Source organism: Phalacrocorax aristotelis, chromosome 1 (assembly GCF_949628215.1).
Source record: "Phalacrocorax aristotelis chromosome 1, bGulAri2.1, whole genome shotgun sequence".
Lineage (NCBI taxonomy): Eukaryota > Metazoa > Chordata > Aves > Suliformes > Phalacrocoracidae > Phalacrocorax > Phalacrocorax aristotelis.
Genome location: NC_134276.1, coordinates 164,091,972 through 164,104,561, shown reverse-complemented (window position 1 = coordinate 164,104,561; position 12,590 = coordinate 164,091,972). Strand labels below are relative to the sequence as shown.

At 40.8% G+C, this 12,590-nt stretch overlaps 1 protein-coding gene across 1 annotated transcript in view; it reads right to left on the bottom strand.

The window, feature by feature from the left end:
* PLBD1 (phospholipase B domain containing 1) overlaps window positions 1-12,590 on the bottom strand; it is a 40,867-nt gene that overhangs the window by 20,339 nt on the left and 7,938 nt on the right. The window contains exons 2-4 of the mRNA XM_075078882.1: window positions 11,839-12,058; window positions 4,023-4,106; window positions 1,947-2,085 (exon numbers count right to left, since the gene is read on the bottom strand). Coding sequence (XP_074934983.1) covers window positions 1,947-2,085; window positions 4,023-4,106; window positions 11,839-12,058 — 443 coding nt within the window. The remainder of the gene's footprint in view (window positions 1-1,946; window positions 2,086-4,022; window positions 4,107-11,838; window positions 12,059-12,590) is intronic.

The window sequence follows — 12,590 nt, the reverse complement described above, 5'->3', positions numbered from 1 at the left end:
AAGGAATATACTGTTGGTCTCCTCAGAGGTTATTTTGTTTGTTAGTTGTTTGGTTTTGTTTGGTTTTTTTAAGTGCCAACAGTTTACAGAAGCTGGGTTGATTCTCAGGTAAGTGGATGTGTCAAAGCTAGAACACTAGTCAGAAACACTGCATCTGCACCTGTTTTTATTGTCCATGTTAAGCTCAGAGCAACAATCTTCAAACTCTCCATTTCCTGAAGGGGATCCTAACAGCAGTAAATATGTACACAAATAGCACCGTTGTAGCCTAATCTCCCAGAATTATTTGAAAAGTAGCATGATATCCAACAAAATGAACTGTATTTACTTTTGCAGAGCTGTCAGGTATCACATTGACAGCAAGGAAAACCAAAGAGGTAGGTGCAAAAGCAGCTGTCCAAACTGTACTCAGAGGTAAGAGACTGATGTTAACTTACTGGCTCTGGCAAACAGAGGAACCTGCAGCACCATCTCAAGTGAGAAATACATACATGGGGAAAATTTCTGCTTTTCATAAAAAGACATGGATCCCAACGTAGGTGCTAATGCCAAAAGCTAGAATTGTGAATGGCACAGGAAAGAGTTGAAATAAATCCCACCATATGCTCCAGGCACATTTGGGAAAAGAACTATTTATATCCACTGCATTCAAAAATAGAGGACACATATTTCAGACTGAACCACATATCTGAACTTTCATTAAATGCACCATTTTTATATAGACGTGTTGATGAGATATCTGAAAAGAGGATTAAGAATGACTCGGTCACTTCAGAGGTCACTGCTTTTTAGTATCAAATACACCGTTAAATAAGTAGCACGGAATACACGTGGCAGGTAGGACATGCCTATTATAAAGAAAAAGTTCCAGCACAACCTAGCACGTACTGCTCACCCCATCTGAATCTAAAGGATTCTGAAGCAGCCAAAAAAATTGATGAGCTTTGCAGGGCTCTTCAGATACAGGTGTTACAAAAAGGAATTAATGGAGTTCTTTTCCTAGAAAGTCAAAGTTTCTTAGTATCTTCCCTATAACTCAGGCCCACCAGGATGGATCTTTCCATTACTGTGAACAGTCTTTTCTTTTAGTTTGAGCTGATTCCCCATTCATGAAAGCCCCAGAGCAAGTTCTAAGCAAGAAAGATAAGTCCATTTTACTAAAACCCAACTGTTTATTATTTAGCACTCTCAACTTCTCTAAGTTCTTGATATGGTTAATCCCCAGACCAAAGGGGTCAACTACAATTACTCAAGTCCTCCCTCTCACATTGAGAAACCTATTAGACTTAAGCACAGCACTGTAATAGCTCTACTGAAGTTAAAGGAGCTCTGCTATTGCACACAAGCTGATGATCCAGAACACAGCTCTAATTGAATTAAGAAAAAAAAACATGCCCCATTTGGCCTGTCACAGCACTGACAATATATTTTGTAATGGGAGACTTAAAAGACAGAAAAGGAGAACACATTTAGCAACATAAAACATACTCCAAAATAGAGAGGCTTTTAAGATTTGAAATCTGACGCATGGAAATAAGAATGAAAGCTTTAATATAATATACTCCCTGTATGCCGATTCATGCTGTTGCAGCTACCCATTATACCTAGAGGGTCATTTGCTCAGTAACAATTGTAAAGTGACCACAGCAAGCACTTCAGAAGTGTCTGTCCTTCCAACATTCATATGTGGATACAGAAGCCACCCCCAGTCTAATCAGCACCTGAGTGCCCACGGTTCCAAGTCCAGTGCAAAGGATCTGTGGTGACATGACCCAAGTGCTCAGTCACACTACCCACATTAAACAGCCTTTTTGTAGAATGGCATGCAGAATGAGTACTTGCCACTCATTATCCTCTTTTTTTAAAAAATATCAGATTCCCTTCTCCCATCTTTGTCCTCTGACATCCCATCCCCAACTACTGAAAAAGAGATGCAGTAATCTTACTGTTTGTTTGTGTAGTTTAGCCCACTCAAGGGCGCCCATGTACAGACCATCCAACTGTGCAATAATATAGCCAGCATGCCTCCAAAAGGGGTCATCCTTATTATTTCTGATTTGTTGTCTTGTCCATTGATCTTGTTTCCTGCAGAGGAACAAACAGGTTGGAATTTTCTTGTTTCTGTTTTAGAGTGTAATCGATAATGCAGGGAAGGGACAAATGTATTATGACATAGATGATCCAACCGTCTTAGAGTTTTGAGGCAAACCATGCTTTGGAAATCCTGCAGACATAAGTGTTATATCCTCCGGGTGTAAATGTTCAGATCCATTCAACATACCCTACAGTAGTGTGCATCTATCACACTTTAGTCTCAAAGAAAGTGTTGGACTCCACCTCTGTGGAGGACTCTGCTACATCAGTTCTAGCAACTCCTTATGGTCAGTAAGGGGAAGCAAGCATTTGATAGGCCAGAACCACCATTCTCTTTTAAATGCCTATTTAAGGATAAAATAGACTGACCTTTGAAGAGCCTATGCCTCTCCCCCATGTATAAGTGCAATGAAGGCATGCTGCCGTTGGTGCTCAAACACTGCCTAAGAACTATTGCTATCTTCCTCTGACGAAAAGGTGGGAGGCCAAACACAACCATCCCATGTGCCAAATCCAATCAAGAGGTTACTAGCCAAATAACCCAGGTTTAGAGCACGAGACAACACAAAAGACCCTAGGGCAAGAGCAGCCAAGATTATAAAGATCTCCCAGAGTTCCCTCCTTTGCTGCGCGCAAAGGGCCACAGAAGAACCACAGTTGTTACAGTAAGTCAGGACCAGATTCCAGCCTCTTCCATCCTGCTGTATCTATCCATCCAGCATTATGTACGGCAGAAAAAAAATAAATAAAAAGAGAACGAACCTAGCAAGGAAGCAAACTCTTCCAGCAGTCTATGGGTAACAAAACCAGCCAGATTTAGTTTTCTAGAAGTAACAAGATGCAAGACATATGTCAGAGGGAACAGGGATATGGCCAGAGCATTCAGGGCTAAAGATTTTCAGGCCAACACAGCAACCCATATTGCAAGACCGCTATTAAGTAAAGCGGAGATGCAGGAGTCTAGGATATAGGCAATAGGAAAATTATACAATGCCACCTAGTATTTCCCCCATCCTCCAACAATGCATCTTGGGGGATACAGCTGCTATGCTGAGTCATTCTGGAAAAAAAAATCATACACATTGACATGGTAGCTAGCCCATTTTTCTCACTAGGAGGACAGCAACACTGAAGAATGACAGTAAGGGAGCCCTAAGATTTTTTTTTCTCTTCTTATTGGATAAGCTAAAACCGATCAACTTTACATATATGCACCAGTAACAGAATTAGTCAGATACATAACCCCTTGAGGAAAGCAAAAGACAAGGGGAAGATGGGAAAAACAGTCCCCAGAAATTACTGAAGTTTCATAGAACTACTTGTAATGGAAGAAAACATAAGTCTAAGGAGATTTAAATAACTGGTAATCACAATTGAGTTTCCCAGTACCTGGCCTGGTTCTTCTCCCACTTGTAGTTTCCCACCAGTGTAGCTGCATTATTTGAGCAGAATTACTTTTGATTTATACAGCCAAAGAGAAAAGGGAATCAGGACTTTTGTGATTAGAACAGAATTTACGTCAGTGGTAGAATAAATAAAATGCTAACCTAACAGAGGAAGAAAAGGATACACAGTGCTAAAAAGATTAAGGTACCAAGAGACCACACTCTTCAGTGTAACATTCAAAATACCAGCTTTTTAGAAAAGGATTTTGACTGGAATGACATTCAGAATTCATTAGCATTAGCCACACTCCTTTGTAGCAATGGTTTTAAACATTTATTTTAAATAATCAGAATTAGGGAAGGGCATATGCCCTTCTGCATGTATGTTTAGAATTTTTTTTTATACTAATGCCATTCAATCAGAAAGAAAGGAAGCATATATTTTCTTTAGCCCATAAGGAAAAGAGTTAAAAACACTCAAAAATCCAGTCACCCTCCAACCCCAAGGGTTGAATGATTTTTTTCTAATAACTAAATACATACGCCATAAAATTCTGAACTCCACTTCGAATGGTGGGATTCTTAATTAACTGCGGATACATATTTGCAGCATGGTCATACATGTGCCTGAAAGAACAAGAGTAGCAGAAGTTATTCTTTTGCACCTTCCCTTCCTTTTCCTTAGCAACCCATTGTCAACAAGCATTGATAGACAAACACCACAGCCCACAAAGCAAGCTTTTCATGAACATAGAAATTACTTCATATCTTTAATGCATGACAAACAGCAAAGATAACACAAACGGACTGTTAAAATTTAACTTAAAATAAATGACCTCACTAATACCTGCTCAAATTGCTGTACAACAGAAAGAGAATCAAGAATGAGATTGAGCTAATTCATGGCAAAGCTTCAGGTTCAGGGAATATTTGTAGGCCAGAAGCGTCTTAGAAGCTTTAGCACATTAATTTAAATCACAACAAAAATAGTTTACTGGAGAGCTATTCTATTTAGAACCAAGAAAACTCAGAGGTGAGGAGAATATAATTAGCTGATTCAGTTGTGAGAGAGAATTTCAGCCTGAAATCTAGCAGGTTTTACTTACCATTAACCATGTTCCTTCCTTACAGATTAAGCTAAATCTCTCTATTTTAAAGCATGTATAAATTGATCCTACGTGTTCCCACAGAAATTCCCACTCATGCCAGCCCTAAACAGATTCAGCTTTATGGAAACCAAAATTACTGTGATTTTTTTGTTGTTGTTGTTAAATTCAGTTAGCCATTTCATTCCCATTCACTAATAGAAACAAAAGTTGTAGGGGTTTTCTTTCTGGTTGGTTGATTGGCCAGTTTTTGCTTGTTTTGTTGAAGTGAAGCACTTCACATTTCAAGATGAAATAAACTGCCAAAAACTGCTCAGTAGCCCAAAAATTAAAATCACCCTTCCATTTCATGTCAAATATAACAGTATGATTCAAGCCAAACCAGAACTTTTGGATTTTCTCATTCTGTTATTTTTTCTCCTATCAACATTTCATAATTTGGGTCAAACTTAACCAACATTTTTCTCAGCCACCAAATTAAAAAAAAAAAAAGGAGGACGGGAGAAGAATATTTAGTTCTAGGTAGAAATCAACAGAAAACTATTTTGCTGAGGTCTGGAGTTGATAGAACTACATCAGTCATCAGTAAAATTAGCTCCTACCAAGCCTACCAAGTGCTGACAGAAAGAAAACAGAACTAAGAAACAGATACCAGCCTCAAGGAAGGTACACGCCAGCAGAACAGAATTCCCTGTATTAAAACTCATGAGGGCAGCTTCCCCTGAGAAAGATACAGATGGGAGCTCTCCCCAATTTCCCTCAGGGCATAATTTGAGAATACAGCCAGAGATGATTGAATGGTTTGCTGATAATTAGAGAATCATCCACTGACCTTCTCCCCTCTTTCTGTCCCCTGCCCCATTCCCAGCTGTTTAAGTACTTGACTGCATGACCCTGCTGCCTTATCTCAGCTCTGCTACCATTCTGGCTACTAAATTGTCAGCATATATTCAGGCAAAACACTAATCCAGCAAAAAAAAAGGGAATATATTTTTCTGGCAGTTTGTAGTTTGAATTAGGTTGTTATGTAGACAGATAAGCGACAAGAAGGCAGCTCTCTACTGTGTTAGTAAATGAATTGATGCATGAAAGGGCCTGATTAGTGCCCTGGCAGATACAGGTTGCAGGTTGGGGGTTTAGATCTGTGGAGGGAGGTGCTGGGGCAAGAGAGGGGAGCACTCAGCAGCTTTGCACCATTACACCTTTCATGAAACTGCAGGTGTCGTATCAATTTTAGTCCTAGAGTTTCCTGTCTCCCATTTAACACAAGACTACACGCTGTAATCATAACCTATTTTTTGAAGAGGACAAGGAAGTTGAAGAGACAGACCGATATTCTCCATCCCTACATCCACAGAGAATTTGGCAAACAAAAATCTGAAGTAATTTTAGGAAGGAAATTATAGAGTAACATACTCCATACTACAAGTCAGAGTTCTCATGGCACTAAGAAAAGGAGCAAATAGCACCAAGTCAGTCCATCTGGCAGATGGTATTTCAGGCATGAGAACCAGATGAGGAGGATAAAACCAGCCAGGATACTACTCTACTCACTGCCTAGGCCAAGACACACAATCAGGCTTCTAGGTTCAACCATCAGCTCTACTCTCTCTACTTTGCACTCATAGATTATGCAACACAAGCAGGGTTCCCCAGGGCTCAGTTCTGAGGCCAGTCTTGTTTAATATCATTATCAATCATCTGGACAGGGGATCAAGTGCACCCTCAGTAAGTTTGCAGCTGACACCAAATTGGGTGGGAGTGTCAATCTGCTCAAGGGTAGGAAGGCTCTGCAGAGGGATCTGGACAGGCTGGATTGATGGGCTGAGGCCAATTTTATGAGGTTCAACAAGGCCAAGTGCCCAGTCCTGCACTGGGTCACAACAACCTCAGGCAATGCTACAGGCTTGGGGAAGAGTGGCTGGAAAGCTGCCCAGCAGAAAAGGACAGGGGAACTTGGTCGACAGGTGGCTGAATATGAGCAGGCAGTGGGCCCAGGTGGCCAAGAAGGCCAATAGTATCCGGGCTTGTATCAGGAATAGTGTGGCCAGCAGGACTAGGGAAGCGACTGTAGCCCTGTACTAAGCACTGGTGAGGCCACACCTCAAATACTGTGTTCAGTTTTGGGCCCCTCACTGCAAGAATGACATTGAGGTGCTGGAGTATGTCCAGAGAGGCCAACAAAGCTGGTGAAGGGTCTGGAAAACAAGTCCCCTAAGGAGGGACTGTGGGAACTGGGATTGTTTGGTCTGGAGAAGAGGAGGCTGAGGGGAAACCTTATTGCTCTCTACAACTACCCGAAAGGAGGTTGTAGTGAAGCAGGGGTTGGTTTCTTCTCCCAAGTAACTAGCAAGAAGACAAGAGAAAACAGCCTCAAGCTGAGTCAGGGGAGGTTTAGTTTCTTTACTGAAAGAGTGGTCAGGCAGTGCCCGGAGAGATGGAGTCACCATCCCTGGAGGTATTCAAAAAACATGTAGACTTGGCTCTTCAGAATATGGTTTAGGAGACATGGTGGTGTTTGGCTGATAATTGGACTTGATGATCTTAAAGATCTTTTCCAACTTGAATGATTCTACAATCCTATAATTCTACAAGGCAGATTTTACACTAGTAGTATCTTTCAGCTGCGATGACTGATATAGAGACTGGGTTAGTTCACAATTGAGGGACTGGAAACACCTCCTTTAATGGCCTTCCTTCTTGTATATGCTAACAGACGACATACAATTCCTAAAATTTATTTTATTTTTTTAAAACCCCAAGGTTCCCCCTAGTTGCCCTGTGGGTTTTGGTGGGGATTTTCTGTTGGTTTTTTTTTTGGTTGTTGGTTTAGTTTTTGTTTCCTTGGGTTTTTTTTCTTTAACAAAGCTTCTATGTGTGTGGCCTTGCATGTTTTGTAAGAGTATTATTCTCTGAAGTAAATTGGATCATTATAGTAAGGTAAGGCTTTGCAATTGTATTTAAGGCCAAATGCAGGGAAATTACAAAGCTGGGAGAAGATTTCGAAGTCTAAAAACAGCAAAGCAGAGCCCTGCTTCTTCAAATTAGAGGAAGATGACATGATGCAGGTCAGCTGAGGTTATATCATAAAAGAGTACAATTAACATTGCTTCAAATTTAAATACTGCTCTTAAGCACCTGGCATGCCCCAGTTGGAACTGATTAAAAGTATGTGCTTAACATCATGGATTTGGATGCGCTCTGCCATTCCCCAAGTAAAGTGAGGCTTCATTAACACTTCTGTTTGTAATGGGAGAAGAGAATTCACACCAAAGAAATCCAGAGCAAACAGTTTCACCTGGATGAGGCTCTCAGAGAGGTTAGAGGCTGGTGATAAAAACAAATGTGTGATCTCCAGACATGACAGACGCTAGAATTAGATTTATTCCACCCCTAGCTATGTGTTTTCAAAATAGACAGCTACTATCTGAATCAGGTGCCAACATTAGAAAGACAAATCATGCTCTAGAGAACGCCTGTGTTTCTACCCTCACTGGTGAACAGGTCTGACTAACTTAGTTATTGCTTTTTCTGCTACAGACCTATATAGCTAGAGCTGAGATTAATTCTTCCCCAGTAATCTGAGATAAGACAGTCCCAGCGTGGTGTTTTGTTTTGGTGTTTTTTAAATCTGGTTGTCTTATATTTTGCTTAGGTTCCTATTAAGGACAAAGCATACACTTTCAGGAGAGATACTTTGTCACTCTTTTGATTACATTTTGAGGCCTAGCTGTGTCTAGAAAACCTCCTTCCTGCCCTTAATGTAATGTAAGAACAGAGCTAGCCGAGAATTCCTGGAGATCTCAGAATTGCAGGCACTGTCAAGCTGGAGCTCCTGCTCAACAGACAGCTTTTGCAGGAACCTGCACTTCAATTTGGGATCAGGCTTGCAATGTGTCCTTCCCAATAATGCATAACATCAAAGCTCTTCCTGGTAGGATTTAAAGGTTTCTGCAAAGAGCCACCTTGGATGATTTCTACTTCATGGAGTCATTGCCGCAAACAGATGTAAAACAGCTGGAGACCTTGGGAGTTGTTCAGGCTACAGGTAGCAACGTGCTAGAGGGCACTTCAATTACCAGGCATACCCAATGTATTCACACTGGGGGGGCTGTGCCTGAGCCACCCAAGGTGGTGCTTGTACAGGCAAGTGACCAGTGTCTTCACTCCAGTAGCTAAGTGGCTGTTGATGCAAATAAAGCCTTTCAGCCAAACACATTGTTACACTTCCTTCTTGTTACCAAGTTTTTAAAAAGGAAGGTTGAGCTGTGTGCAGCTACTGTGGGCACTGATGTCTGCAAAAGCAGAAAGAGTGTTGAGAGACGCCCTCCCATAAAAGAAGTCACAATGGTGTTAGAGAGCATCCCTGAAGACAGACTGAATGGGCCAGGCAGTCCGATGGGAATAGTCAGAGACTGGGAAACTGTTTCCTGGTTTTACTTCTGAAGACTTGTGTAACTGTCCCAAAGAAAGAACAACTGCCTGAGTGTTAATTAGTATTCTGGGAATCTCTAGGCAAGATAAAGAAGGAGGAATGGAGCTCTGAGAACAATCTTAAGATCTGCAAATTTACTGAGTTCTCACTACTCCTGTGGTTCAGGAAATTGCAAACACACTTTATAAGAGGATTCATCAGTTGAAGTTTGCTCAACAAAAAGCCACCAATGTCATACAGCCAAAGCCTGAAGCAACAGGTTCTCCATCTTCAAGGGTCAGGGGAGTACATCACTAATTCATCTCCACTCCTTCGCTAGAGCATTTTTCAGTAGGTGTTCTTAGCTTCAAAGAGAAGCCCTCTTAATCCGAAATAACTTTACAAGACCTGAAAGAAGAAGCTTATATTCATAACTCCCAGTGAGAAATATGCTTCCACTGCAGGTACAGATGTACAATGGGGCAAAGACATGGCCAAAACCCAAATTCAGATGGTATGCATAGTATTTAATAGTAATTTTAATGATGGTAAGAATTTTCAGGTTTTGCACTGTCAGGGGATTTCTCAGTGGATTTCCTCAAAAAGTTTCCTCAGAAAAGAAAGGATTTGGCTACTTCTGGTTTCGCATCTTTACCCACTCTCACACTTAACTCCTTTGAAACAGCTGAGTTTCCCACTTTGATTAAAAGCCAAAGTCTCAAACTCTATTTTCTACATTGATACAAACCCTCAACTTCACTTCCACAGACTAAGATCTCTGTTCATTACTATTTCTGCTATATCCACTTCTCTGCAAAGGGCCACTGTGTGCTGGAGCAGGTAGCCCTACAGTAGCAACAGCTAGGGCTAGGAACCAGCCTCAGTAAGCACCTGGCCTAGAGAAGGCAAATGCTTTGAGCAGAGTAACTTGTGAGTACCTTCACTTCTATGAATCCTCACTAAACACCTGTAGAAAAAACAAAGGGGAGAAACTCCCTGCCCTAAACCTAAGAATAGACTAAGACATCAGAGGAAATCCCTGCAGACACTGTTTCACATTCAAACCATGTTTAAAGGAATGGGCATATACTTAAGTTCATTTAAAAGACAGCCAGGTAGACTCAGAAATCTACTGTGGAGGCAGAAGGGGAACAGTGTGTAGGTTGTTGCTACTAGAACATTACTTGCCATCTAATTGGGCTTAGCATGGATTGGGCTCTCTATGTAATGTGACAAAGCTTAAGCTTAACCACTTAAGAGATGAGTACACTTAAGTACAACCTTAGTGAAAAAATAAATCTGTTGAGCAATACCCAATTTTAACAATATTCTAAATGTAATGTTAGCTTTCCCCAGATCCATACGTAGTTTACGTAAACTGACTGAATAGCACACAACAGTAACCTCTCATCCCAAATAATCCAACAACATACATACAGATCTCTGGTGTACTTCATTTCCTTTCCTGCCTGAAGTGCACTCAGAACTCTAGGATTCCCTTACTCTTTCCCTCAGAAGTGTTTTGTTATTGACAAATATTACGTCACTGAATTTCCTTTATACCCTCCAGAGACCTAGCTGCCTCTCCAGCAAAGTCTACTAGAAAGTCACATTAACTTATCATATGACCAGAGAACTATCCGTAAGTCTTAACTGATCTCAAAATGTCTTGCTCATTAAACTAATATCATCTTGTCCAACAGCCATATCTGACAATTGTTCAGCAGACAACCTTCCCCTGCTGGCCTGTTCAATGCAGCCTATGGGTATTTATTTTAGTGTCCTGGAAGCAAAGCTGGTGAAGCCAAATTCATGTCACTGCATCCATCACAAGCATCTCCCACTATTCCCCAGCCATGCATCAGAATTTGGGAATTTTTCTTTTCCTGTCACTAAGTGGATAGAGGAAAAGATGGAGCTTGTTCAACAACGAGTCATGTGTCATCATCTTAGCTATATCACCAGCTATATCCTATCAGTTAGTATGTCATCGTGCCATTCTGTCTTCCAACTTAGTCAAGGAAAGAATAGGGTTTGCTTTCGGGATTGTTTATTTTTTTGGATGGTTGAGTTTTTGCAGATTTTTTTTTTGTTTGGTTGGTTTTTTTTAGAAAAAAACTGCTCTGGATTCATAACATACAAAATTCTTTCAGTTTTCATAGATCTGCACTGCAGGAGAGGTTCAGTCCCGCTTCTCTTCAAAGGGCTTTCGGGAGTACACTGACCCTCCTAGACACCCACCAGTTAGTCTTCAGGCCTATCAGTATATCTGCCTTTTTTTTTTTTTAATTTCTGCAAGACAGACTAAAGTCCCCATGCTGTGAAGTTTCAGTATCTGCTCCCCAGCAGTTTCTTGACAGTGTTTGGTGAAAAGGGTCCTTAGAGAAGCCCTGCAGCCCTTGCTAGCAACACCTCTGCCTGCCTCATCTGCTCTCTGTTGTCTCATCTGTTGTTGATCAGTCACCTAACTACAGGCTGGGGAGATAACTATTCTTTCTGCTACCCCATTTGTAATTATTTACAATACAGGGCTTACGCACTTCCTTACACAGGCATTATTCTATGGTTATATTACTTAATACAGTACTCATCTATCTTGCCAAGGTGTTAGGAGAGCCTGCAGGATGAGAAGGAGAAGGCACATCTTGATCCCATAATGAAGATGCTATACTTCGTACCTGGTAATAATTAAAAAAAACAGCACACAACTGCAAAATGTATGGTTAGTTTAAATGGATGGGAATTAAGGGGAAAAAACAAACAAACAAACAGAAAACTCACAAGTATACAGAAATCCACTGTAAGTGTCATAAGCCAGGTTGCTTCCTGAGGTACTTACGGAGCTGTGAGATAGCCTTCCAAGAAGCCAGCTGCATACATGATATCTTCATTGCTTAAGGTCTGACGGCCATAGCCTGCTCTGATCTCCAGAACTCCCCAACCTGTTGTCTGTACAGTGTTGTTGTAGAAACCATAGGCATCTCCACTCCTGTCCAGTATATTCCTGACCTGAAGGGTTTTTTCAGCTCTATTCCAGTACACAGTTGCATATTGGATTTCTATGGGGGAGAAGAAAGGGGGCAAGGGAAACAGAACAGACATGAGTATTAGATTTCCTATCTAATACTGAATGTCAAGACAATATTTTGGCAATTTAAAAAAGTTAATTTGATAGCTTTCTTTCAGGTTTAGTTATACTATGGAGAGCAACTAATAATAATATACTGAGGAGCAGCATGAGAACTAAGTGGAGTTTTACCAAGACAAAAGCTTACTGCTAAATATTCTCATGTTGGTCTTCTGGAAATTATCTACAACTCTTTCTGTATAGAGCCCCAACACAGCTAAGTCTTGACATAAAATTCAGAAAAGTATTTCCTTACCTGGCCCAGAAGAAAAATCTACACAAATCTTATTGAAAGTAGCTTTAGAAGACAGCATGCCTTAGTAACTGCAAACTATTATAAGGTACTGTTAACTTGGTTTTCCACCTGAAAATTCAAAGGGCTGAAAAAGTTTTCTAAGCTGTCTTTCTGGGCAACTAATCCTGGAGGTGGCATTACCGAACACAAGCACTAGAACTCAGTGGAT